Genomic DNA, 27,859 nt, shown 5'->3' on the forward strand with positions numbered 1-27,859 from the left:
CCTGGCTTTCTGCTTGCCTGCTGGGTGCTGCCTGCATCCCTGCCTGGCACAGGCACCTGGCAGCACCCTGGGGGCAAGCAGAGCTGACCTGGGGCTGCCAGGGGCACACGAACAGGAGGTGGCTTGGAGCAAGAGATGTTGTCTTCCAGCTGCTGTCGTGTTGGTGGGGCTGCCCGTGGAGCCACAGCTGCTGTGGGACTGGGTCTTGGCTGCTAGTTAAAGGGTGGGAACGCGTGTCCTGCTGTTGTGCCATCCTGGTACGTGGCTTCTGCTCTCCTCCTGCCCTGGGAGGGCAGGCAGGGCCTCCCCAGGCCCTGTGTGAGAAGCATCCAGTGGGTACCAGGCAGCAGAGCCCACACCGGTGCCACCTCCCTGGGCAGATGCTACCTGTGGGTGCCATCTCCCCTGGGCGAGCAGAAGCAGCAGCAGGCTCGGGGAGGCCACTAAGTGCCTTTCAGCAGGAGGCTGAGGCTGCTCGTCGAGGCCCGGAGGACAATGAAGGCGCTGAAGCAGCCAGAGCGCGGCCGGGGGCAGAGGGGGACAGGCAGGGAAGGGGAAGCCATGCAAATGGGGACTTTGATGTGGCTGCGAGGAGCAGGGCTGGAGCATTGTTCCTATCACATCACATCAGTTTCACATTCCTCATGCAGGAGTGATCAACGCTTTCAGGGCCAGACAAAAGAGCCGGGAGATGAACAAAAGCGAGGGGGGGCCTTACCTACTGCAGAATAGAGGCAGAGGATGAATTGCTCTCTTGGCAAGCCATGGAGATGGGCTGGCAGTTGCTGTGCTTTAAAGCACCAGCTTAAAATTTTTCTTTTATTTAAAGGAAAAAGAAGGTAGGTGAAAGGGTTTCCTGTGAGCAGAAAGGGGGATAAATAAGACAGCGTGACAAGTATCTGTGGCCTTTCTGCATTCCCTTGCCCCCGTCTCCCCAAGTGATGACTCAGCTCATCACGGAGCTCCTGGGAGGACGGGCTGGTAAACCTGGGCTTGACCCAGCCTTAAGGTGCATTCAGGGGAGCCTACTCCCCAGATCCACCCTGCAAGCGGGTTTGGGTCGGGTGGCCACATACAGCTGAGGATGGGGCTCTGCAGAGCTGCAGGGGGTGTCAGCACCAGCCCTGGTGCAGGGGGAGAGGTGGTGGAGGGGAGCCGTGGGTTGTAACAGCTCTAAACAGGGTATAAAGGGAAGGTGATGAAGCATTCAGCCTCTTGTGCTGGCTGCTGCAGGGTGACTTGGTGACCTCTCTTCACTGTGCTGGGTTTCACTGGGGCTGGAGAGCAGGAGTATGGGGTGGGAGCCAGAACCTGGCATACAGCATGCATCTGCTGTGTGTGTGCCTCCCTGCTGCCCTCTCAGCCTTGGCTGGGGTCTCAGAGGCTGAGCCCAGCGTCACCGAGTGCTGGCTCTATGCCCCTGCTTTTCCATCCCCCATCCCTGCCCATCACTGACCCCTTTCTGCTCTGAGCCTGAGGTCCCTCCTCAGCTCCCTGCTTCCTCCTCTGCACCCCTCTGCTATACATTAACTTATGGAAGAAGCACTTTTTGCACTAAAACATTTTTTTTTTTTTCCCCCAATGTGCTAGCTGCAATTTGGCTTTTGGCAGCATCAAGCAGCGGAACTGCATCCCCGATGGATGATGCTCCCACCTCACCCACCCTTCCCCAAAAACCTCTTCCCTCGGAAGCCCACACCCGAGCATCCTCCCCACCTTGCAGCCGTCCCCTGCTCTCCCAGCCCCGTGCATGGCTCCGGCTGCCCCCTGGCCCTGACCCGCAGCCCCCTCCCCTCCCTCCGGCCCCGGGCCTCTCCGCCTGAAAGGCTGTCAATCACGCCGAATTGTCTGGTGGTTTTGTGATGGGGAAAGACTCCCACCAAGGAGTCAAGGGCCAGGCTGAGACCTTTAAACTCGATCCCATTTGTGTCTTAAACAGGAACCCAGCTCCTGGGATGGAGGAGGGGGGTGTTAAGGGGATGCAGAGGTTCAAAAGCCTCCACTGCCCCTCGCAGAATTTTCTTGGACCCCCTCCCTGTCTGCCCTACGGATGTGCCTATGGCCCTGGGGCTTAGGGTTTGTTTTGTTCTGTGCAAGCCCTCGGAGGGATGAAAGCCCCTGGCTGGTGTGCGAGCCATCCTGGATCCCTGTACGGGATGGGGCAGGTGAGGAGGCTGAACATCCATCCCTCTGTCCTCAGCCTGTATGGGGATGGGCTCCACCTCCTGCCTGCAGAGGGAAGGCTGCCTTCAACAGCCGGCTGATATTCCTATTTTATTTCCTGTTTTTCTTGCTTTGACAGCAGCAGGGCTGGCAGCAGGGGTTGAGCCCTGTCCCTGCTGGTGGCAGCTGGCTGTCCCAAGCTGCTCACAGCCAGGGAAGGGAGGATGGGGACAGCACTGGCTGGGGAGCTGGCTTTAGCAGTTCATCCTCTGGCTTTCTCTGCCTGCCTGTGAGTGAAGCTGTTGCTTTTTTTCCTTCCAACTTCTTTCCAAGGTCCACGTAGGTAAGAAACTTCACTTCTTTGCTTCCCAACGGGAGGAGGCGAACCTCTCTTCACCCGACTGAGCTGTGTTTTCCAGAGAAGCCTGGAGCTGCCTCAGACGTGTACAAGCTCAGAAATGCAGTGGCTGTGTTTGTTTTTGTGTTCTGGGCAAAGGCAGGGTCTCTGCCAGTGCTAAGTAAATACAGAGCTGCCCTGATGAGAGGCTGCGGTAGCCAGGGCCACGCTTGCTGCGTGCGTGAAGCCAGATGGATCCATCTGGGGACTCCAGCAGCAGCCTCCCTGCCACTAGCGAAGGCAGAGCCACTGGCATTTGGATTACCAGCTCTCCGGTGCTTTTAACAGAGTGCCAATGTTTGACAAAACCATTAAGTTAAATTAAGCCCTACGCATTTCAAATGGATTCAGAGACTTCTGGCTGACTTGCTATTAGCAGAGCTGTCTCTTCTCCCTTTCGTCTTTCCTTTCAACCCCCCCCCCCCCTTTTCCCTCCTTCTCGATGTGATTCCCCCTGCGTAGCTGGCTTTACTGCTGACATTTAAAAGCAAAACACAGGGATGGCACTGCTGTGAGCCCAGGTCTGCTCCAGTGGGCAGGGAGAGTGCCTGGAAGGTGTTTGCATGGGGCAAGCCCTGTGTCCTGCGGGGCGTGGGCTGGCTGGGGATGCTCAGGTCCCTGCATGGCCCCTGGCTGCTCCCCTCTTGGCCAGTGCCAGATTCCTGTTATTTATGGCACAGGTTGCTGCTTTGCTGGGCGGTTTCCAGATAGTGATGCTTGGAGGGGTAGGGGTGGGAGCAGGAGCAGCAGTGCCTGTTCTGGTCACCTTGACTCACCTCGGGCAAAAGCAAGGGGCTTTGAAGAGAGGCAGGGTGATGGCCTTGTAAATGGCTGTGACCCAACCTCTGCTCTGTGGTGCTTCGTGTCCCTGGCACTGCTCTTCATGCCTGCAGGGGATTGCTGTTGTCTTATCTCCAGCGTGTGAGCTGTGCTGCCCACTGGGGCGAGGGATGCCACAGCCTTCCCCCTGCCCATTTAGCGTAGATTTTCTTGGGCCAGGAGAGTGCCCTGTGACTGCCCCATTGTGTATTTGGGGGTGGGCTGTGGAGTTGGAGAGCACCAACACACCTACACCAGCAGGTCAGGGTGGGCTCTGGGGGCTGAAGGCAGCTGCTGGAGTGTGAGGGGGGTCAGAAGAGGGCGAGCAGTGCCACTGGGAGGGGTTTAAAGGCCAGGGGTAGAAAAGTTATAGCACAGGGGAGATGGCTTCTGAAGTAGTAAATGTGCTGAGGAGGATCTGATGGAGCTTATGGCTGAGGGAGAAGATGCAGGAGTTGGATGGGGAACCAAAGCTGGAAACGGGCTGCTGTTGAGGCTGGCAACACATCTGCTACCCCACAGTCCTGGAAGCACGCCATGCCAAGCGCCCATCCGACAGACACCAGCTCATGTAGCAGCAGGTTTCAAAATGCTTGTTGTGGGTGATGTGGGCACTGCAAGCCCTGGAGAGAGATGGGTTGCTCTGCTAGAGCAGCCATCCTGCTGGGCATCGCACTGAATGCCCTCAGGCATCTTTTTCTTCATGCACCCCTTAGTGCCTTGGGCCAGTATTTATCGGATTGCTCTGAGCTGCCCTCCTGATGGAGAACAGCAGGACCAAGCAGTTGGTCTTGGGTGCACGTGGCCTGGAGCATTAAACCACAGGGAGCATCTCTGGGTGAAACCCCTGTACCAAGGAGCTCTCTCAGTTTGAGCACGTAGCCTCATCCTGGTGGGTGCAGCCCTCCCAGTGGTGTCTTGTTTCTCTGGGTGCTCTCGTTATTTCCATGTTCATTAATGCTGATACGCTCAATTGCATCAGCTCATTTCCAGGGCCCAAGTGCGATCCTGCTCCTTCATTTGCATCCCTGCTGCCTTGCTGTTGCCCAGGCAATGCCAGGTGCTTTGACATCATTACCCAGCCGACTGGCATCCTCTCTGCCCCATTAACCTTGTCGTAATTGACTTCGGATTGAAGGAACGGGAGGAAAAAACGTGTTGAAACGTCAGCCCTTTGCATCGCCATGGAGCAGGTTTCTTTGTTTTCTGCAGGGAGAGCTGTGGCAATGTCTAGATCTGGGGAAGGTTGTCTTGTCCTCTGGGCGGTGTGTGTGCAACCTGTCGTTGCTTAAAATATTTCCCCCCCTGTTGCTTCTCAGGGGAATGTGATGTCAAAGCTCATCGGTAGTTGTCACTGGGGGAAAATTGGGTTTGTGGAGGGGAGGGAGGCTGGAGGAGGAGCTGGGAGCAGCAGCTCTGGGTATCCTGGGGAAGGGGAGGTGAAGCAGGGAGGTCTTGATGTCTGCAGCCCCTGATGGGTGAGGAGATGTGGGAGCCAACAGCCTGGTGTGGAGCAGGCAGCTGCCTGTCAGACACTGAGAGGTTCCTCTTCCCTGCCAGGGAGGTCAAGCCCTGCCACAGGAGTGGGAGGTGGGAAATGCTCAGCAGTCTTCTTGGTTAAACTTTTATTTTTTTAAAAAATTGTGTTGAAATAGCACAATTTCTCTGGAGTTTTTCCCATTTTAACGCAGAAGTGGCTTTTGTCAAGTTTTCAGTTTGCTCCCTTTTGAGCCAAAGTCACCTAAGCAGATGTTTTTGCTCCAGCATCTTTTCCACCGAATTGCCACCACCCAATGAGTTTCACTGTGAAGTTCTCTGTCACCTTGAGTCTCTTTTATTTATTTACTCACCCCCTGCTTGTGCAGCACCTCTGCGACCGAGTCCTCCTGCCCTTGCTCGTGTCTTGTGCTGGATGTCCAGCTGCGTTAAGGAGTTGTTACAGCTTGTTGCCTATTAATATTACTATTTAATTACTGAGGAGACAATCCTGCACTATTTTTGAGTTTTCCAAAGGGCAGAGCTGGGAAACTTGTGTGAGGAAGGGGTTCTTCAGCTCCAGGGTCTTGTGCCAGCTGGGGGTGTTGCGTAGCACTCGTTGGCTACCTGGGGCATCCTGAGACGTGAGGGATGAGGTTGGATGTGGAGGCTGGGTGGAAAGCGGGAGCCATCCTGGCAGGTGGGTATGATGCGTAAAGCTTCCCTGCCTTCACATCCAGGGGTCCTGGCCGATTTCCCTGGGGCAAACCTTGCTTTACTCCTTGGCAGCATGTTGCAGGGAGCTGTGTGGGATGGTTTTGGCTTGGTGTGGGTGCGTCCTGTCAAGAGGCATGTGCGGAGCAGCCTGGGTGCTTTGCTGTCCTCCCACGCCCACAGTCCTGCTGTCACAGCCAGCCCAACGCTTCTGGAGCCTGTCCATGTGTCTGGCATGCCCTGCAGGGGCTGGCAGGACCCTGGCTTCCCTCTGCGCCCAGGAGCTGCTCCGGCAGTTCAGGTTGCTTGGCCGGGTGGTTTTATGACCTGAAACCACGTCTGTGGCTGACATATGTCATCCTCTTTGCAGCTCCTGGTGGGTTTCCCTTCCCTTCCCATGTGGGTTGTTCTCTTTCTGGCTGCACCAGCTCACAGCAGTACGTGGGGTTATTCCCTTCCCGCCTGCTGAGCACCTTTTGCGCAGCAAGAGGAGGTCCGTGCAGTGGAGGAATCAGGATTGTCTTGCCAGGATTAGCAGTGAGAGAGGCAGACCATGGAGATGTAACTGGCCCAGGGACACCCAGCAGGGATGAAAGAGGGCTTCCTCATACCCCACAGCTATCTGCTGCCAGGACCCTCCTGGTGTGTCCTACAAATGATGGTCCTCCTTTCTCCTGCTCCATCCCTCCCTGGCACGTGCACTCCATGTGAACAGCCCAGAGCGCTCCTGCCCTGTGCATTCCTCCCATCCCTTGCATGGTCTGTGCCTGTGATTTTCTTCTCTCTCCTTTTTTTTTTTTTTTTTTTTTTTCCCCAAACTGGTTGCTGCTTCACTTCTCGAAAACTGTCAGAAGAGTGAATGCCTTGGACAGGGAAGGAAAATCTTTCCCATGCCTCACCTTGCGGAGGAGGCAGAATAAAGATCGTGTACTAACGTGCAATGCTGTGGGAGTGATGGGGAGGTGGCAGGATGCCAGTGCTGGGGGATGCTCTGCCTGCCTCAGGTTGGGTGGGACCTCAGTGTCTGAGGACAGCCTGTCTGCTGTCACCCCAGCCACGTCTTCTCACTGTGTGAGCAATGCAGCTGGGTCTGAGTTGCTTTTCCCCCTGTATTTCAAGGCTTTTTAACGTTCAGCTGTCTAAGCCAAGTGTTCACATAGCATTTGAGGCTCTTTCTGTGCAGGGAAAGATTTGTCCGAGTTGTTTGGCATTTGTTTGCTGTGCAGTGAGTGGGTCTCGTGTCTGGAAAGGTCTGCAGTCGGGGCAGAAGCTGAGTTAATTCACACCGGAAGGCAGGCGCGTTTTGTTTTGCATGTTGGTTCCTCCTTGCAGAAATCCCATCTGAGGTATTTGTTCTATTATTGAAGTTGTGTTAAGGGGCATGGCAGCCTCCCGCAAGGCTGGGAAAAGAGAGAGCTAGTCTGAAAGGTGCAAATTAAACCTGTGCTCGGCTATAAGCAAGCACAGCTATTGCACTGCTAACACAGGGGCCCTCTTCCAGAGTTTTGATGCTCTTTGCTTGGAACTGAGGAAGTTCTCCTGGAGACAGTCCTGTGGGGAGCGAGGCAGACTGTAGTTTGCAGCTTGATTGTATGAAATGCTTTTAAATTTGGGGGAAAAGGTTTTCTAACTCTCACCTGAATCTGCTCCAGAAGTGGTCAGACAGGGCAGGGCACGGCGTTTTGGCACAGCTTGCCTAGGAGGGGGGATGCTCTGTGGACCAGCTGGGTCAGGGGGGCAAGGGGTGGCAGGCTGTTTTTCAGTTTGGTCTGGAACATAACTACTCAAACTGTTCTCCCTTAGCTGGTGCCACGCTTGCAACCTGTTGATGGTCATCTCATGTCTCCCCATGGCTGCTTTCCTCCGGGGATGCTCCTCTGCGCTCGGGGGATGCTCCCAGCTTGTCCTAGCCTGTGGCTGCTTCTGAGCCCCCAGAAGCTCCTATTTCACACCCTGCAGCACCGTCAGCGTGGCATGGATGGGTGATGGCTGCAGGCTGGTGCCAGTGCTGGTGCCCCCTGCCCCATCCCAGCTGGGAGGGAGCTCGGCGAGGTGCCTGTCCCTTGGGGGGTCCGGGGCTGTGTTTGTGGAGGGGCTGGAGCCGGCCGTGGGCTGCAGAGGGTTAAGCAGACATTGACAGAAAACAGGAAGAGGACAAAAGCAAGTCTGCTGTAATTATGTAGCATTTATTATTAATACGCTGGAATTGCTGGAAGCAGCCTGTGTAATGTGAATACTGATACAGAGGTTCAGAAGACAATTTAGCTCTCATCCGTCTGTTTATTAGCTCCCTCAGCTCTGGCAGCAACGAACTAAAGCCTCATTTGCTACTGCCTTGTTGCATCCCCTCCCTCTCCTCCCCAAACTCTGGTGTTTCCAGAAAGAAACCTGTTCTTTGTTCGTCCTCCCGTGGCGATGCGCTGTGTGATCCCGGGGAGCGGAGCGGTTTCATCCTCGACCTGAGCCTGCGAAGTGTGGTGCTGGCTGTGCAGAGCCACTTTTCCAAAAAGCAAGACCCTGATGTTTGCAGGGGGCATCCCGGCTCACAGGAGCCGTGGCTTTAGCAAACCCACATCAGGCAGGCTGGCACGGACTGGGGTCCCTGGGGCGTAACGAGGCTGTGATGAAGGGAGAGGGCAGGGATGCGTTGTGCTGCTGTAGGAGGCTGGCTGTGAAATAATTAAAGGCCACTGGGGTGGAGAGAGCAAGGAGAAGGCAAGCCAGCTGTCAGGAGGTGCAACAGGCTTCCCTTCTCTTCTGTGCCAGAGTAAGAGCTGTCACATTAGCTTCTGCCCAAGTTTCTGAGCTCCAGCCTGGGCTGGTTTTTTTGTACATATCCCAGGCAGATAGGACATCCATTCCTCTCATGTATTATACAGTAGTTTAAAGAGGATTAAGACAATAGCTAATCTAAATGATGAATGATGTAGATTGCTCAGCCTCTGAGCCACCAGGGTTTTTCTTACACACAGATTAGTCAGCTCAGTAGCTAAATATTGGGGCAAACAGTATAAATCCATGCAGATAAGCCTCACTGGCTTGAATAGGATAGAAGGATTTTGAAATGGGTTTTGACACCACTTTGCATTTTGTCACGGCATGTGTGGCCGCGTCGCTGGCGCGGCTGATGCGGGAGGTGGACGGGTGCTGGTGCAGGCAGGCACCAGGGTGGCCGAGGAAATGGAGCATCCCGGTCGATGCCGTTATCAGATGGGGGTGGTGGCAGGAGAGGGAGGGGATCGCTGTTCCCTGCCGCCACGGCTGGCTGTTTGCTTGATGAGTGGAATAATATGGGCTGGTGGGGTTTGGCTTGCTCCCTGTTTGCTCAGCCTCCTGTCATCCGCACTGGGATGGAGCGGGCGGCACCTGGGCAGCGTGGTCTGTAGGGGAGAGCGTGTCGTAGTGTGGGACTGACAGAGGGTTTTCCTTAAGCTCTGAGGCAGGAGGGTTTAAATCTTTTATTTATGTCTGGTCGAGTCTGTCAGAGTTGTGTCAAATATTTTTGACAAGCAAAAATGCCATTTGCTTTGGTTTAATGAAAAATGATTTTTTTTTTTTTTTTTTTTCCCCCCGGAAACTAAGGAAATTGTATTTTAATTTGAAAACCCAAAAAGCCCCTCAGTAAAAAAAAAAAAAAAAAAAAAAAAAAAAAAAAAGACCAACAACCACAGCCAAACAAAATCCACAAAAAGCCTTCAGAAAGTTGTGAGAGTTGGATTTTACAAGAGACTCTTGGTTGGTGTTTTGGGTCTGTGTGAAATGAGGGTCTGGAGAGCATTCAATCATATGATATCTCCTTTTATGAAGCTTTCTGGGCATATTATTCTAATGATGTTTAATGGCAATGATTTCTTCATCTTAACCAAGTATGTCTTTTCCTAGTCCCATGTCATTTTAATTCGTTGCTCTTAGGAGAAATAAGAGCATGAGACTGGCTCGGGTGTCCTGTCTCTCCCATGGCCATCTTTCAAGTGGCAGCCTGCCCGTGTGCATTTCCCCGTGCAAACCCAGCATCCTTTCCAGGGCACGGGCACTGGAGCTGCCTGTGGTGCCCAAGTGTAAGTTGTGTGGCAGACTTGCACGGTGGGGTCAGAGGGATGCTGGCCCCAGGGCATGGCTCAGCTATTCTGCAGGACAAAGGTACTAGCTCTTCTCAGAAACGCAGGGTAGAACGGTGTTTGGATTTTGTCTCATCTCGTTGAGCAGATCCAGGTTTAAATTCAGCTTGGGTTGGTGGCTGGCTGTGAAGGAGGTCTGGGTTCATACCACAGATTGCACCCAACAGCTCAGGGGTTTCAGCAGATAGAGGTGAAACACAGGATGCTATAGGAAAAAGGATCTTCTTTTTTTTTTTTTTTTTTTTTCTCCTTCTTGAGATTGAGACAAAGCCTGGGCTGCCCTCTCTGGGGACACATCTCCCTTCTCCTTAACTGAGCTCCATGCTTGGGAGGGGAGACTGCTTGGGAGCTGGCTGGGAGAAACACAGCACAGTGGGACGAGCCCACAACCCCCTGCACTCATCCCACAGCTGAAGGCTCCGTCTTCGTTGATCCTGAGTCGGGATCAGGCTGTGTCACAGCCTGGCCCCCTGCGGCCTCGCTTTGCGTCCCCTGGGAGCTGTCAGGAGGCTGCCTGAGCCGTGCGGTAACGCGGGTCTCGGGGATGCGAGCAAGGTCAGATGTCTGCTCAGAAATGAGATTGGCGATGATGCCACCGGTGCTGACAAATGGCCTGTCATTGCTCTGTGACTCACGGCAGCGGTGGAAGAAACCCATGAGGTCACTCGCAGCCTCTCTCCCCGGGGAGCCGCACGCAGCCTCCACCCCGAGTCTCGCCGGGTGGGCAGGGCTCTTCCTACGAGCCCTATGTGTGCCTGCGTGTGGGTTTAGGGGCACGGCACGGCTCCAGCACAGCTCCTGAGCACCTGGGAATTGTCCCCACGGTGCAGGCGGCATCAGCCCTGCAGCCCCTCTTGGGGGCTGGATTCCTGCGTGGGGCTCCGCTCCGGTTCAGCAGCAGTGCAAGCAGGATGCAGGTTGAAAAGAGCGTGTGGTTTCAGCCCGTTGCAGTACCGCTGTGATACACGAGGTGCTGTGCTGCTGGGAGATGCTGCCGGGAACTGGGGGACCTGCCAAAGCCAGCCCTGGCCGTGCTCCCCTGGGCTGGGGCACCGCCTGGGGCCAGCTCAGCCTTCCCTTCTCTTACTGTGAGACTTTCCGTGGTTTTAGAAGATGGAGCTTTTTCCTGAGTTGGAAGAGGCTCCTTGGAGGCTGTAGCTGAAGCAGCCAGCTCCAGGTGCACACTGGTGGAGATGCTGCCTCCACCGCTCAGCCATCACAGGGAGCTACGTGGGGCTGAGCTGTGTTTTGGGGCCAGCGCTATGCGTCTGAACATTGTGTGTTGGGGGAAGCAGGTGACTTTCTCCTCTGAATTACTTGGAGGGTGCATCCCAGTCTCGGCAGGAAGGGGGAAGCAGCTATTCCGCCCCTGACTGCCTCCAGATGCTTGAGCCTTCCCCGCCAGTTCCTGGGAGGTGACGGGGGCAGCAGGTTTGGGGATGGGGTTTCTGCACCTGGAAGGGCAGAGAAGGGCATGCTGATGGGGATGAGGAGCTGCAGGTCTCAGGAGCGTGAGGGCTGCCACAGCCAAACCCAGCCCCAGCTGCACCTCCAACACCCCCCTCCCCCGGCATCCTTTGAGCTATTTCACTCTTCGCTTCTTCCAGTTAAGAGGGGAGGGCAAGAAGTCCTAAATAAAGTTGCTGTTGCTTTTATTTATGGGCAGGGGGAAGAGATGGACAAAAAGCCTGCGTGCTCCTGACAACTACAGGGCAAGCAGCTATTTTTCTTCCCTTGTCTTGGCAAAGCTATCGATCGGGCACAGGCGAGCACCCTGGGGTGCAGGGGGGGCACCCATGTGGCCCTGCCTGGAGCCTGGATCCTGGCCATGGGCATCTCACAGGGCCGGGCTCGTCTGGGAACACCTGTCTGAAGAACCTGGACGCCCCCAGCCTCCACAAACACAGATGCGTGAACTTGCCTGCCTTAAAAATCCATCACAGGCTTCTTGTCTCCATCTTGATTGGTTCCAGTGAGGTCAACTTTTTTTAATAACTTCTGGACTTCGGCAGGGAAAACTATTTCCTTCAGGAAATAATATAATTAAGGTTGCCTGACACTTCTGATTATAAGCCCCTGTCTTCAGTTGCTTGAAACTACGCCAGCCTTTAACCATTTGGACTGAAACTTTGCATGTCTCTGCCTCCGGCTGATTTTTTTTTTTTTTTTTTTTGGAAAAATTTAGCAAAAAGGGTTTTAAGCTGCTCTCAGAACACGCTTTGGGGGAGAAAAAGGCATTACTTTATCCATAGCTTAAAAAAAAAAAAAAAAAGAAAAAATAAAAAATACTTGTAGTGAAGAAACTCTAGTACCTTTGCGCCATGAGACCGGGCCGCATCGCTGTCGGGAACGCTCCCGGCCAGGTGTGGGGGATCTGCTTCTTGCTGACGCCACGAAAATCCACCTTCCCTGCGCCAAGCTGCGAGTGGGTGTATTATATATAGCGTGTGTGCGGAGGCACGGCTCCGCTCCACGGCAGGATCTGCTCTGCTCCCAGCAAGGGGGAGCGCAAAGCCTGCGCTCTGCCTGCCGCATGGGATGCTCCGAGGATGGGAAACTCGGGGGTCCTCCTGGCGGGGTGAATGACTCGTCGATCCCCGATACACATGGCCCTGATTTATGCTGTGGATAGGGAGAGATTTTTTGTAAAAATGCTTTTTTTTTGTTTGTTTGTTTTTCTCTAAAAGAAGCAGCTAGGGATGTGCAAGGGGTGCTGGCCTTCCTTCAGGATTTTGCAGGAGGGACCTGGTTAAACAATCACTGCTTTTGCACTGCATCCTCCTAACGTGTCTCATTTCTATGGCAATGGCCAAAACAAGGGTGTGAGTTGTGGGGACAGGCTGGGGGACAGCTCTGCCAGCCCCTATCCTGCAGGTGTCACCTTGGTGACATGTCCAGACCATGGAACCTTGAGTCCTGGGTGACCTGGTGGGAGCTCAGGACCATCCCTGCTCTGTGCTGCTGTTTGCACCCCCCGTGAGCCTGCCTGTGCCGTGGCTGGGGCTGTCCCCTGTTTTTTGAGGCTTGTGTCCTGAGCCAGGTTCTTCAGTTGCAGGCCAGCTTTGGACATGCTGGATTCCTCCAAAGCCTGACTTTGACCCCAATTTAGAGGCCCTGATTGGGGTCTTGAAAGGCACATCCATGGAGAAAGCTGGGCTGCGGGCCCTGCTTGTCCCACCAGGAGGTGTCCATCCTCAAGGTGCGAGCAGGTCCCAGGGACATCTCAGCCAAGGTGCTGTGAATTTGAGCTTTGTCACCAGTGTAACACACTGTGCCTGCACGAGCAGCATCCCTGCAGCTTGAGCAGAGGATGCAGCACCCATGGGTGCCCCGTGCTACAGCCTTGTCCCATCCCTGCCAAACGATAGACACAGCCCAGGCAGTGATGCACTGGCCTCACCGCTTGCTTTGCCCTGGCTTCCTCTGCTCTGCTCCATCTCTGGCATGAGAAAAAATTGAAATACAAGTTGCGTGGGCAGCAAAGACCATGGCAGGCTCGGCAGAGGGGGGCCCTCTCCCCTCCTCGCCAGTCGTTTGTCAGCTGGGGGTGCAGGCAGGGTGGCCTGTGAGTGATGGGGTGTCGCGGGGGTCCGGCCCGGGGCAGCTGGAGTTAAATTTCTCGGTGGCTGACACCTGACAAGCGTGATAAATTGCGGTACGCCGCGCGCTGCCGCCGTGACAAACGGTCCATTTCCCTCTTCTTTAAGCTCTGGGAAAACTTTTTAATTATTTCCCATCGCTTTGCAAATGAGGGTTTCTCAATCAGGCGCCCAGCGGAGTTTTTTTGGAGGGGGTTATTTGTTTATTTGGGTTTCATGGCTGGCTGGGGGTGGGCAGGGGCTGCAGTCTGGGTTTCTGCAGCATCCTCCTGCCTGGTTTGGACGGGGTCCTGCGGCGGGCTCTGGCGGAGCTCGTCGGCTCGGGTGCTAATTAAAGCACGTTGTGTTCCAGGCTTGCAGTCGCCCATGGGAAAACGTCTCCACAGGAGCGACTCTGAGACTCTCCTCTTGCCAGTGGAGTTTGGCTCCTTCTATTTTTCATTTTTAATAATGCAGAACCATAGGACTTTTTTGTTGTTGTTATTTTTTTTCTTTAAGTGTTCAAAAAGGAGGGGGGAAACAAAAGCTCAGCCACAAGAGCTAGATAATGAGCCCAGATCTCGGCTGATAATTTGTTTGTCTAACACAAAAAGCATATTTGCTGCCATCACCCAAGGCACCGATGGTTACAGTAATGCCCCAGACTCCACCTCACTAGGCAGCACGCCGGGCGCAGCACAAAGTCTCTCGCCTGTTTGTGCTCCTGGGCGTCTGTGCCACAACGGTGTGCGTGCTTCCCTCTTCACACACCCGGGCTCAGCAGCTCAGGCCTCTGAGTGTGAGGCTCTGTGGCAGGACAAGAGCTCGGGCAGGACAAGAACTTGTGAGCAAATGCCTGAGTGCTGGGCTGATGTTTGAGTGCTGCTGCACAGCTGTGGCCAGGGACAGTTGCTGTCTTCCTGTAGGGATGATTAGAGATGCCCCAAGCTGTCGTATTCCTCCCCCGCCCATTTAATGTCTCTAAATCAAAATAATTAAGCAAATCAAAACAATTAAGCAGATGCATGCTTTGGGTCTGCGCTGGGATGCTCACATGGGAGGGCTCTGCATCTGAACTGGCTTTGTGTTGACACTGGTTACCCGTGGCTGCCAGGGCTGGGAATCAGATGCTTCCATCCCGTGGTGGTTTCCTAAACTCGAAGCGAGCGCAGAGCTGCCCCCGAGGACCTGACAGCCTGTCTGTTCTGCTTTGTTGCAGAAACTCACGGATCTGAGCGGCGAGGATCGGCCGGCCGCGAGCAGCCAGAAGAAGCCCACGGACTTTGATGAGAAATTGGGGACGTCCCCAGGAGTCTGGACCGGTGGAGAGGTGAGAGGTGGATTAAAACGCTTGTTTACCTGCGTTACCTGTCCTCAGTTCACATCCAAGGGGCATCAGAGAGGATGCCCTTTCTGCTTCCCTGCACGGAGTGGTGCAGCGTCCTCGGTGTGCCCAGCTTCCCTGGCTCTGCTCCAGCGGTGCTGCAGGGCTGTGTCCCCTTAGGAAACCACCACAACCACTGGTTGTGGTCAAGGGGTTGTCCCATCTTGCGTACGTGCTTTGTATGAGGCTGTGATAAGCCAGCATCGCGTTTGTAGAGGCTTGGGGTCTTCTCCTAAGCCGCAGGAAAGGGACCCTGTGTGGAGACCTGTGTCCCGCTCAGCCTTGCAGGGACGGGGGAAGCTGGTGCTCATTGCTGCTGGGCTTGAAAAATGAGAATGATGAATTAAAATTTAACAAGTTCCTAAATGCCAGGCAAGGACATCTTAAATGGGAAATTGTCACCGTTTGACTAGTGCAGCCTCCCACTTAGCCAGAACTGCGTGGTTTTAATTACGCTGATCTTGGAAATGCAATAGCTCGCACCGAGGAGGGGAAACCTCACCCAAACAGAGTGTCAGGAGCCCTCACTGCCTGGCTCTGCTGCCCTCTCTCCTGCATCCCATTTCCCAGGGATGTTTTGCAGCCCCTTTTGCTCTGAATTGGCCAAATCGCTGTCCCCTGACCCCCAGGCAAGGACATAAATGCAAATACGGACGCAGCTGGATGCGGGCACTGAGATGAGCTCAAGGTTAGAAACCCCAGGGGTGGGCAGCACCTGAAGGGCAGCAGCAGGGAGTGGGCAGCAAAACTCTGCCATAAACATTGCCTGGGAGTGGCATCGGTGGGGCCGTGTGGGCTGAGGACCCCTTCCAGCCCTTCCTCATCCTTGACCTGCCAGCAGGTCTCTGTGCCGCTCGCAAATAGAGAGCAGCTCGAGGAGGGTACGTCGCTAATAATACCAATTACTATTACACGCCGGCTACAAGGTACGCTGGCAGTAATGGGATCTGGGGGGATGAAATGAAAGCGATGTAATATGGTGAGATAAATTAGCGTTGTAAAATTAGCCATGGGTCTAGTCGGGGATCTGACAAATGTGTCGCAGCATCGTTACAAGCTCCGAGCTCTGCTGAATTGGATTTAGTGGCCCAGAGCAAAGCAGATGGGAGCGAGGGAAAAAAGAGTTTATTAGGGGTCTCTGTGCACACATGCTAATGGTTAACGCTGCTTGTTGCTTCCTTGGCTTTGCTGAATGATACGTCCCCTGGCGCCCGTCCGTACGCGGCAGCGGAGGAATAAAAGCCTGGCCCCGCCGATGTGCTGTCAGAGCAGCTTGTGCCTGGCAGAGGGATGGGAAGGGGTTTGGAAGCACACAGGTCCCAGGGGAGCGGGTAGGGGCCTCGGGTGGGATATGGGGAAGCTGCTTGCGTTTTTGCACGTGTTTCAGGCTGCAGGGAGGGCTGTGGACTGAGCCATTTTCCCATGGCACAGGCTGGGCTTTGGGGCAGGCACATCTCTTGAGCCAGGCATCCTCAGCTTCCCCTGTCTGTCACAGACATGTGAGCAGCTCTTCCAGTCCAGGTTTCCTCTCTGAAAGAGAGGGCTTTCTGGGCCTCGTGAGGCTCAGCCATGGCTGTGGCCGGATCCAGAGGGACCCACTGCCTGGAGGCTCATTAGGGCGACGTGTGCGGATTTGTGGATGCGCGCTAATTGCGTGCTTAATGGCTAGTGTGTTACGCTGGGCCTAGGGAGGGGCAGCAGTGATCTAGGTCTGGTTTAATAAGGTACGTCGTGTGGCTCATTTAATAATAATAAAAGCAAGGGAGAAAAAGCTCTGCATACCTTACAGTGCTCTGTGGTGGAGCTGAAGGGCAGAGGGCTTGCAAGGAGGCTCATGCAAGGCTTCCCCAGGCTGTGCCACCCTGGTGCAAGAGTGGGTGCACGGCAGATGTATCCGTGGGAGGGACAAGTCTGTGACACACCTGGGGATGAATTTTCAGGGGGCAGGCCATTGCACCATAAGTACATGCTCATACACACGTGCACATGTGGTGTTTCTGAGGGGGTACCCCTGAAATGCCCACAAGGTCAGCGTGGCGGTGGGGCTGCCCGTGTCTGCTTGGTCACAGGGCAAAAGGAATGGTTGTGATACTTGTGGGGTGCATCAGACCCCAACCAGATACAGCCAAAGGGCTGGTGAACCCACAGCAGGGAAAAAAAAGAGCCTCTGGCCTCGTCGTTGCTGCTGGGGAAGCGATGCAGGACCACGTCAGCGAGCAGCAGGAAAGCGAGCCTGCAGCAGAGCACTCGTGGCAGCGTAAATAGAAATACTTCTCGGGCTCTTGTGCAGCAATGATATATCTTGTTTCTATTGACTTTTCTTAAACCTCTAAAATACATTGTAGATTGATCTACAAATCTGCAAAAAGCACCTCTTTTTTTTTTTTTTTTCCAAGTCTAAAGCAATTTTCTGCCTGCTCCTTGTGGTTGGCTCTGAGCAGACACATGTTCTCTTGTCCTCTTTGGGGCTGGCACGCTGCCACGATAGTAGGAAGTTTAGTAATACTTGAGCTGGATCGATGCAAGCCCATTATCTGTGCTGCCTGGGACTCGGCAGAGAGGGGAAAAAAAAAAAAATGCTCTCCCCAAACGCATCAAAGCCCCGCGATAAGGACAGGCGGCTATTTATAGATGGACAGATGTCTTGCCAAAGATCTGGTGCTGTCGCTTGGTTATGCAGTTCGGGAGTGTTTAGTGGCACTTGTCAGAGGTCTGAAGAGGAATCTGTTCTCCCTTCTGGCTGAGGTGGATCCCTCCGGCAGCCCACAGTTGCCCATGGTTGCCTGTGGGCTTTGTCCCTCCTCTGAAGAGGGACCTGCCTTTTAGGTAGGAAGAATGACACTGTTCCACTGCTTGTGGGCCCTCCAGATGGGGAGAAGCTTCTCCATGCATCCAGTGGGAGCCTTTTCTTTCAGCTTCACCCCACTGCCTCTCATTCCGTCGCCACATGTTGTTGTGAAGAGCCCGGTTCAGTCTTCTCAATAGCTCCCCCAGCCAACTCAGCGACCTCTGCTAGATTTTCTCTGCTTAGCATCTTGCACTGGGGCTCCCCAGACAAGGACGAGTATTGCAAGTTGGCACAACACACAGTGCCCCGGTGGTGGGTTCTTGCAGCAAGTGCTCTTTTTTTTTTTATTATTTTTTTATATTTTTTTTATTTTTTTTATTTTCTTCTTCTTTTTTTTTTTCTCCTATTTTTTCCTTCTTTTCTTCTTTTTTTTTCTTCTTTTTTTTTTCTTGTTTCTTTCCTTTTTCTTTTTTCTTTTTTTTTCTTTTTTTCTTTTTTTTTTTCTTTTTTTCTTTTTTCTTTTCTTTTTTTCTTTTTTTAACAAGCTTCAGTGGCTTATGGGCAGCTTTGGGGGCCAAGACCTGACTGTGTATTTCAACCCATCCTCTTGATCAGCTGCCTCGTTCCTGAGCCTGGGAGGCTCAGGCTTCTCCTCCCCAGGGTGTCCATCCATACTGTGTTCACCTGCACGGCTTCTGCGGAGCGCTCCGAGCATCCCTTGCTCTCGCTCGGCGTTCGCCTGTCTCCAGGGTGCTGCCTCGCTCTGCCCATATATTCCTTTGACGAGTGGGGAAGACAGGAAGCAGATACCTTTGTAACAAAACCACATATGGGCTTTCAACTGGTGATGACACTTCCCTAAGCTATCTGTCTAGGGAATGTGCATTGCCTGGGTTGTTTATATTGGCAGGCATGTTACTTAGCTGCTCAGGTGGGCCGTAGATGTCCAGAAGGATGTCGGTGTCAGGAGGAGGCTTTAATGCAAGGCTTTCTGCTATTTTGTGTGATGGGTGGCAGGTGAGGCCCTGATGGCTGTGGCAGAGGGATGGCTTGTGGGGTCTGGCACAGGAGCTGGGGCAAGAGGCGGCAGGAGTGCTGGAGGTGGCTTTTTACTGCTCAGCTGCAGCGTGACCGTGACAATCATTCGGTAAATGAGGGCTCTAATGGAGACAAACAGTGTTTTCCAATTAAAAGAAGCAACCATCAGCAGCAGGGGCAGCACTCCCTCTGAACACACATGTACAGCCGCTGAGGGTCTCAGCTCCTGGAGATAAATGCGGGATGCTCTGCCCCTTAGAGCAGTGCCACCCCTCGTGGTGACACAGACGTGGGGCACATCTGGTGTGGGAGCTGCCCAGTGAGCCTGGGCTCTGTGCACAGCAGGGACCCGCTGCATTGCCCCGTGCAGGTCCCCTCCTCTGCAAGGGGAAGGGGTGCTGGTGGGGACCCACTCTTTTTTTTTTAACAGCAAGACAGCTCCAGGCAGCCTGTGCTGGGACCACACTGCTCCAGGGCAATTTACAACGTGCACCAGCCCCTCGGCATTCATTACAGCCCCTAACGAGGACGGCTCGGTGCTGCCCTTCACTAAGATCACATTGCCGGCTCTTTTTTTTCTTCCCCTTGCCCTAAATCGTTGCGCTTACATAAAAAAAGGAGGGGCACGCACGTGGGGCCTGCACAATTTATGGATCAGAGATTTATATGCCGCTGGGATGCTGTATTTTTTCCCCACAGTGACACTTTATTGCCACAAATTACCAAACAGGCAAGGTTACGCGAGTGACAGCAGGCAGGGCCATAAAGGACAGGAACAAACGGCAGCAGGAGGAGTACCCAGAGGAGAGGGGGAGGCTGGGCACGAGGCAGAAATAAAGCAAGGCGGGAGGCGGGCACGCATCAGAAACCAGCGAGCTGCGTGGGCGAAGCCTGGGAAATCGGCGTGCCACCTCCACACGTGTGCCTGCACCTCCAGCGGCACGGGTGTGCCACGGGGCCGGGGCAGCAGCACGCTCCCGACCTGGTGGTTGGGCACGTGTCTGGGTGTAGATGCTGTAAATCTAGGTTTCCACCCCTCCTGAGCTGCTATGTACTTCTGTGGGATGCTTCTTTCTAGGGGAATTGCAGGGTTTTAGCTGCCCAGGGCCTTTTTTTTTTTTTTTTTTCTTATCCTAGGTGCTGGGTGGCTTGGCAGTACCTGCAGGGAGAAGCAGCCTTACAAAGTGAGACTCCATCCCCCTTCAAAGTATGCCCCATCCCTAGCCTGCAGTGGGTTGGGGGGTGGTCCCTGCTCTTAGCTCTGCACCAGCAAACAGCAAAATCCTCCCACAACCAGTGCCATACGGAGCAAACCCACCCAGCTCCTCCGAGGTGTGCAGCAGACCTCCTTTTCTCAAAGCTCCCTTCTGCCCAGGGCTGCCGAATCCCAGCTCAGGCATCAGCAGCAAGGTCCCAGGCACGCCCTCTGATGGGACAGGATGCTTGCTTCTGCCTATCTTAATATCCTGTAACATCTTTAATGTACCTGCCGCTGCCTGGGGAAGACGGGCAGTGAGCATTGTCCCTCGGCCGGAGCGGTGTCGGCCCCGCTGCCGAGCGCCCGCGGCAGCCCCGCTGCGCCGCGCTTCGCTTGAGCGCCTCCGTCTGCGCCCACTCACCCAAGTTAGATCAGCTTAACTTCAAACGGACGTGAAAACTGAAAGGCTCGGGAGCAGCGAGGTATTAAGGCTGCCTTTGAGCCAGGGATGCGACTCGGCGCTGCCGGGAAGCTGTCACTCCATTGTTCTTGCAACAAGACTCTACCGGAGGCGAGGAGAGAGAGGCAGAGAGACAAAACTGCTTCTAACAGGCAGAAATGTGCTGCCACAGCCCTGGGGCAGCCCAAGGGGGAGCATTTTTGTGTGCTGCCCTGCCTGGCAGCGAGGCAGGGGGTCAGCTTGCCCTTGCACCACCGTGGGCTGTTGCATGGGGCAATTCGACTGGTGTATTCCTGTGCTGGTTGAAATAAAAATATGTATGTTCCCCCGAATCCCAGTGCTGTAAGCCAGGTATTTAATCTTGCTTGAAGGGAGCATCTCTAACCTACACGGGGCATCGCAAACAACGGTAAGCAATCAGTAGGCTAAATCCTGAGGTCTCCTGCCCAGACTTTGCTGGAGTAAAGGTTGATGAAGTGCTGAGTAGTTACTCGGGGTTTCAGCCCTGTACTGAGGGCAGGAGAAGTGACTGACAGATTTATTGATGATGTGTTTCTGTATGAATCCAGTTTGTTACTCATGAATGCTCATTTGAGCATAAATCCTGCCTGGGCGGCTCAGCAGATAGCTTCTCCTAAAGCAGAGCTGGGCAGAAAGGTTTCAGATGAATCGCATATTTAGTGAAAAATAGCTTTGGATTAACAGGAATAGCTTGTGTTTCTGTGTTGTGTTTGGCAAATAGCCTCAGATGAAGAAAGTGAAAGCCCACTTGTGAAAAAAGATCAAGCGCTGGGTTTTGACACAGTGTTTAGATCTCATTTCAAACCGGTTTTAGGTTTTCTTCCACAATCAAAAAGCCAGACAAGCTTCAGAAGATCCCTCTGAAAACCTTTTTTTTTTTTTTCCTCACCCTCCGTGCCTGGCTTCTGCAGCAGCACAGGGGAGCATGGCACTTCTCGCAGGGCTCGGCGTGAACCCTTGCTGCTTTTATTTGCTGCTCGCCCAGCGCTGCGAGGGCTCAGCCTGGGGTTTTGTTCGGTGCCGCTCATCTGCAGGCTGAGCCACGTTGGGTTGCCAAGGGCCACTTCCTTACTAGCTGAGGAAAATAAATCCTGCTCTCCCTGCCACTTGTGTGCCTCGTTTTTGCCCGGTTGTGTTGATTCTTTGCTTTTTCCTCACTACCTCTGCCACCACTCCCCTCGCCAGCGCTCGTGGTAGGTGCTGTAGGAAATCGCTCAGACAGATCTGTGCGTGTGTGTATGCCTCTGTAAGTATTTCCCATTAATTAATGGAGGCTGGAGTCTGTCGTCTGTAACGAGTGCTCACTGGCGGGTGATAAATCGCTTGTATGACAAGGTGGCAGGGAGAGCTGCGTGAGCCGCTGATGTCAGCGCGAGGGCTGGGAGCAGGGGCCAACGTCAGTCAGTACCTGGGTGAGAAGAGGGGTGAAGAAAAGGCCAACAGCCACGTTTCTGCTTGGGAGAAGAGGAGGAAGGGGCTTGTTCCATACTGGCTACCCTTGCCCCATGGGGATGCCAGCTGGAGCTTGGACAAGTGAGCAGAGACCTCGTGCTCTGCTCCCGACCTGCGCTGTGCTGGGGTTTTGCTGCTGTCCCTGTCCCCAGAGACGGACCCTGGTGCCACTGCCTGGGTTCTGTGCTCCAGCAGAGCCACCCCTGCCTTTCCCCAAACCCTGCTCGGGAGCCAGAGGACATCACAGCGATGCCACCACTGAACATCATCGGCATGCCCTGTCCTCTGACGCTGTCACACAAGCAGTAGCACAAGGCTTGGCTGGGTGCATCCGTGCAAGGCTGATGCTTTCGGTGTCCTTAAGGCACTGCTCCTGTCCCAGGGATGGTTTGGGTGCCTTGTAGCAGAGCAATGTGAGGCTGGTCCCTATGGGTGTGTTGGACTGCAGAGCTGTGTTTGATGGAGCTGAGCTCCTGGTGCTCACAGCCGGTTGGGTTTTGCCAAGCGCATCCTCTATCAGCCCAAAGTTTGTAAGCCAAAGCACTGCCCTGTGCAGCGCATCGATCCAAGGGAAATGGTGCTGGCACCAAAATCTGCAGCCTCCAGTAAAGCAGACATGGGCCAAGAGACACTGAACCTTGCTCCATCCCAGAGGGAATAATCTTTGCTGCATCACTCTGGACCACACCATGCAAGCTGTGCACCACTGATCCATCTCTGTTCTGCCTGGTGCTCTGAAGACGAGGTTTGGTTGTCTATTGTGCCCATCAGGGCTCCAGGACTAGGAGCAGGGATGCTGCTTGGAGAGGCGGTGTGGGTTCTAGGCACCCTGTGACCATCCTGCGTGGTGACCCCTGCCCCGGGACCTACCCATCCTGTGAGGATGTAGGGGGGGGGAGCAGTCTGCCTCTGCTGGGGAACTGAATTATCTGCTTCCCCAAGTGGGGAAAATAATAATAATAAAAAAAAAGTGCCTTCCACTAGGTCATGAGCCATTACCTCGAGGGGCCCTTCATCAGCTGATGAATTCTACTTAATAAAATAAATACTGAGAGAAAATGTAATTGGATTTCATTTATTACCCAGTTCCGCCTAGCAGCCCCAGATTATACAAAAGCAATTAGAGAAAGCTCTCCATTAATAGCTATCTTCAAGCCGCCCAATGGGCTCATTCCATCAAACCTTCTGGCTCGTGTAATTTCCTTTCTTGGAGCTGGCTCCTGGCTGGGGGAGGGATGCGGGGTGCGCAGCGCCATTGCCAGCGGCCTGTAAACAACAGCAGCCCTGTCTCCGTCATCCTCCCGGCCGCCTGGCTCTGCCAGAGGCTTTTCTGGGCTTGGGGAGAGAAGCCAGGGCACCTGGGTGGGTTGGCTGAGGACTAGGGCTTGGTTGTGCCTTCCCTGCGCTGGGAGCATCCTTCTGCTCGGCGTAGCCGTGTGGTCGGTCCGTCCGGCCTGGCAGAAGGTATGTGGGGTCCTGAGGGGTCCTGCAGGGGAGCCAGATGTAATCCCATCCCTCTGGGGATGCAGCTGCTCCTCTCCAGTTCCGATCTTCATCCTAATGACGCTGGTTTGCACGGGGGCTCCGCCTGCGGGATGCAGGTGAACATCCCTGCCTTCTGCTGGGATGGCGAGGGGGAAGGTGCTGAGCACGCCTAGGGCAGCGTGCCGAGGGCAGGCAGAGAGCGGCTCGCAGCATCCCTCTGCAGGTCTCGTGGACACGCGGGGAATTATGTTTGAGGTGTGCCGTATAGCAAGGACAGATGCGTGGCACTCGCCTTGTCGCCTTGTTCTTCCAAAAGGGAAGTTTTGAATTTGGTCCCCTTGCAGGGTGGAGGAAGATGCAAAGCTCCAAGGGCTGGGCACGTTCTGGGCTCCCACCTTGGGGTAGCAGGGCCCTTGTGTCCCCCACACCCCCGGGAGAAGCCAGCGCTGCTGCTCAGCTCTGATCACTGAGCTGACATCGGATCAGATCCGTGGGGCTCAGCAGGGATGTGCCAGCCCTCGGCGTGTGTGGGAGCCTGCACCGGGCATCTTTGGTGTCCCCTCTGTAGTGAAGTCTTTGTCCCTTCTCTTCTGCATTTCCCAGCTCACCTCCTCATCCCTTCCCTTCCGTGCCTCCCTTGGCCTCTCCATGCTGGGTATGGGCTGCGGGCGAGAGGAGCAGCGTGGGTCCTCGCGGCTGGGAAGGGGCTGATGCTGATTCAGACAAGCAGGAGGAATAATGCAAGCGGAAAGGCACGGGCAGCTGGGGAGGGGTGGCCAGGCTGCCTGGCTCTTCGTCTTCATTACCAGGCTTGTGGCTGTGGCCCTGCTTCTGTCCCTTGTGCTGGCGAGGGAGGGATGGTCAGCGAGCACAGGGAGGGTTTTGTTGGTCGGTCCCTGCTGGACGGTGAGGTGGAGCCAAGCAGAAGGGGTCAGTTCCGTAGGGGAAATGGGCACGGGTTGTGGGATGGTGATGTGATGACCTAAAAAGGGGCAAATGGGGATGCTCTCATTGATGCGCCCCCAGGATGTGCCTTGTAAGTGCAAGGAGTCTGTTCACACTGGGTGATCTGGAGAAAGGGGAGTGGAGGGGAGTGTTGGAGAGCATGAGAGGGGATGTGGTTGAGACCAGTATAAGGGCAGAGGTGGGGGGTTTGTCTTGGCTGCTGAGATGGGTGATGGCATAGGGCCACCTTGCTGCAGAGGGGGAAAAGGTGGAGCACGAGGTGGTGAAACTGCTGGGCTGAGAAGAGGGCTGAGGTGTGGAAGAAATGGGGGAGATCTTCCCAGCATGGAAGGAGGGAGGTGGAAGGATCAAGCGTGGGCTGTTGGGCTGGAAACGCTAGGGAGTGGTGGAGGAAGACCCGGCTGGATGCATCTCGCCTGGCTGGCGAGCTTCTCCTTGCTGTCACTCAGCTGCTTTTCCTCTCCCGGCATGCCGGTAGCTAATGCACCTGCTTGCTGAAAGCCTGGGAAGATTTCCTCGCTTTGCAGGCAGCCAGGCTCCTCTGGCCTGGCATGGGGAGGGTCTGGGGGCGATGCTGAGCTCAGCTCTGCGATGGCAGGACAGGCTCTGGAAGAGGCAAACCCACCCTCCAGGAAAGAGGGCGTCTTCTCAGAGCTGTTTTTCCAAGCCAGGCAAACGCAGTGACCACGTGAAACCTTCCTTTTTCATCTCATTGTTTATTATTTTGTTCACAGAGGACCTTTATTTATACCCCCTTAACATCCGTGCCGTTAAAGCAGCCTTATTAGGATGCTGCCCTTCACCAAGGAACTCTGCTCTCGAAAAAGAGCATTAAAGATTCAACAAATAGCTGAGAATTGGGATTGATCCTAACCTCCCATAAATGGGAGTACCTTCCCCCATTAATCAGCCTTGGTTTTCACTTACAGGATGATGGCCTCAGTGCTACACTTCTTCAGGACTAAAAGCACGTTAAATATTTATCACAGCTGAGTATTCACTTCCCCTCTATCGCCAACTGAACTCTGCTGCACAAGCCTGCCTTGGCTTGACAGGTTGCGTAGCGAGGTGGCATGCCATTAGGAAACCTCTTGTGCCAGCATGCTTCAGTCGTTTGCTGCGCTAAGCACGGAGAAACGGTGGCATCTCTCATCTTGAAGCATGGTCAGCAAGGGGCCGTATTATAAAGTCCCGCTGCCTGCATTTGCACTGGTAGATTTAATATGCTTGGGTTTGCTCTCTAGCAGAAGCTGGTGGCATTGCGTGCTCAGCATCCACACTCCTCCACAGCTCCTTTAACCTCCAAAATGCGACGATTGCCTCCAGATCCCTCGGTGGGAGCAGCCCCTGTGTGTGCTAAGGCTTTGCCCCATGCCAAGGCCAGTTCAGAGGGCGCTGCCCTTTGCACTGCACTGCCGGGAAATGCTCCCCATGCTGCTTTGCTGATGGTTGTGTGCGCAGCCCCGGTGCCATCCTCCTGCTCCGAAGGATGCCGGCAGCGCTGTGTGCTTTGCTGGCGCGCTGGGAGGAAGCTTTTAGTGCCTTGGGAGGCTTGAAATGCCAGCAGGGTGTTTAGTGGTCCAGTCGGTCTAAACATATGCACGAACGTCCTTGATAATTGTGCCAGGTGTGGCATAGCGTTTCGGGGAGAGGCTATTTTAGGAGCATCGCTGAAAGCTGTCTTTTCTTTTTTTTTTTTTTTTGTTCTCCGAGCATCTCTCAAAAGGCAGCTCCGACTTCAGGAGTTGCAGAGATCCTCACAGGTTGGAAGAAACGGGGGCAGCTCAATACCGGTGCCCTGGGGCACTGCTGCAGGCGAGCCTTGAGCCCTGCATGGTGCCCCTGCTTTAGCTGGTGAGGAAGAGCTCCCCACGATGCTGGAGGGAGTTTTGCCTCTCCTTGGGGCACACTGCACATGGACAACCCCTGGGTTAGTGCTTTCCCTTACGGGGTTGGCATCGTGATGATGCATCTCCCATGTGTCCAGCTCGCCCCCTCTGCCTGCAGCTTGAGTGGCCGGTGTGCACAGCCTCGTTAGAGCCGATTACACGTTCGGGCGCACAATGTGTTTCATTATCCCTGTATCAAACTTGTTTTGCTGCTGTCACGCACCAGGAAAGTTAAACACGTCTGATCAAAGGCATGTAAACACAGCTTCAAAACAAATGCCCTCGAGCCCTGCCAAAAGCACAGAGCTGTCTCTGAGCAAGACCCATCTCCCGTTCCCACATGTGCGCCTCCTCCCGCTCCTTCTCCAAGGTTCCCGAGAGCTGCCTCGGTGGCAGCATGACCGCTTGTCATCCTGCCCAGCGAGTGTGGCCCCAGGGTGTCACTGTGGGGCTGGGGACATCCTTTATCCCCCACTTGTTGGAAGCAGGATAAGAGATGCTCGGCAGTTGTTGGGGATGGGCCCAGAGCAGGAGCTTCTTCTGCTCTGCCTCGTTTCCACCCCTGAACCAGTGGGAAGGGTGAGCTGAAGCTTGCACCCCTGGCTCAGGGTCTGTGATGGCACAAGATCAGCCATGAAATTGGGAAATTGCTAAAAGGCAGGGGATTTTCCCACCCTCGTGTACTGAGCTGCTACGTGCTGTCAGTCTGTGTAGTTGCAGACAAATTTTCATTTTTTTTCCAGCTAGATGTGTGCCTGAAATGGGGATGGAAATTTTGGGGATTTTGCAGGTTCCAAAGCAGGTGTTTTTAGAAAACACTAGCTCCCTTGAAATTTGCCAAAATCCTATTCACTGCTCGGCTGTGAGCACAAACAGAGAATAGTTTGGGAATTCATGAGCTTGTGAACTGACCCCGACACTGGCAACGAGTTGCCCAAGGTCTTTGCCAAATGCCTTTGAATAATGGACGTGTCAGAACCAGATGGGGTTGCACATGGTGGGTTGTTAGTGCCCGCTGCCCATGCCAAGCTGCTCCGTGCCTGCCTGCAGGGCTCGTCCCCTTGGCCAGCTCTCGGGAAGGTGCATTCCTCCCGGCGGGGTTGGCAATGCCACGAGTCCCCCTCCAAGCACCCAGCTGTGCTGGCGGGGTGGATAAAACTGCAATCATCCACCCACTGTGCTGCTGGACGGTCCGGGCAGGCTGCGAAGTGCCCTGCAGGCAGTGGGGACGTGGTCAGAGGTTAATGATGGTGTCAGCCTTCATAAATCATCCCTAATGAGGCTTGGGAAAACGTTGGTTTGGAGCCTGAGATGTACGGCTGGGCTGAGCTGTCTTTGCTTCGGACTTGGTTCCCGTTCAGATTTTTAGGCTTATTATGGGGGGAACCTTGGTGTGGCTGGAGGTGCTGGCGGCTTTCCCAGCATGTTGGGTAATGAGTGGTTCTAGGCTCTGCCTAGACCCCAATTCTGGGCAACAACCAGCTGATTTACTAAAGATTAAATACATTTTTCCACGTTTTTTGGTCCCCACAAAGGTATATCGTGCCTCCCTAGGGGAACAGAAATCTCAGGCTGGAAGGCATTGCCCAGGTCTTGGTGCAGAGAAGCAGCTTGTGGCTGCCAGGGAATCAGGATTACATGGCTGCTGGTGTCAAGCTGGACATTCCTGAGCCATGGCACAGCCAAAGGGCCATGGGACCTTCTCTGGAGGTGCCATCCCAGCCCTTCTCACCAGCACGAGGACCACGATGCCGGGACACCCACAAGTCAAAGCAATTTGCCTGGGAGAAAGCCATCACTTGTGCGGGATGGTGGGACCCCAGATAAGATGCTAGGTGGGAGAAGGAGAAGGAGGAGGTCACCGAGATCCCCCACAAAAGCCACCTCTGGGGCTGGCAGCGGTGGGCTGCTGG

General features: G+C 54.4%; 1 protein-coding gene across 6 annotated transcripts in view; it reads left to right on the forward strand.

Annotated features, from left to right (window-relative positions):
• Positions 1-27,859, forward strand: part of CNTFR (ciliary neurotrophic factor receptor) — a 176,848-nt gene that overhangs the window by 30,331 nt on the left and 118,658 nt on the right. For 4 of the 6 annotated variants that reach the window (XM_035309800.1, XM_035309811.1, XM_035309799.1 and 1 more), the window contains exon 2: positions 14,485-14,595. In XM_035309800.1, the coding sequence (XP_035165691.1) occupies positions 14,485-14,595 (111 nt within the window). Of the gene's footprint in view, positions 1-13,948; positions 14,011-14,484; positions 14,596-26,268; positions 26,424-27,859 lie in introns of those variants that run through there. The other 2 variants (XM_035309810.1, XM_035309802.1) reach the window with 2 other exon arrangements.

The sequence above is a fragment of the Oxyura jamaicensis genome, chromosome Z, assembly GCF_011077185.1.
Source record: "Oxyura jamaicensis isolate SHBP4307 breed ruddy duck chromosome Z, BPBGC_Ojam_1.0, whole genome shotgun sequence".
Lineage (NCBI taxonomy): Eukaryota > Metazoa > Chordata > Aves > Anseriformes > Anatidae > Oxyura > Oxyura jamaicensis.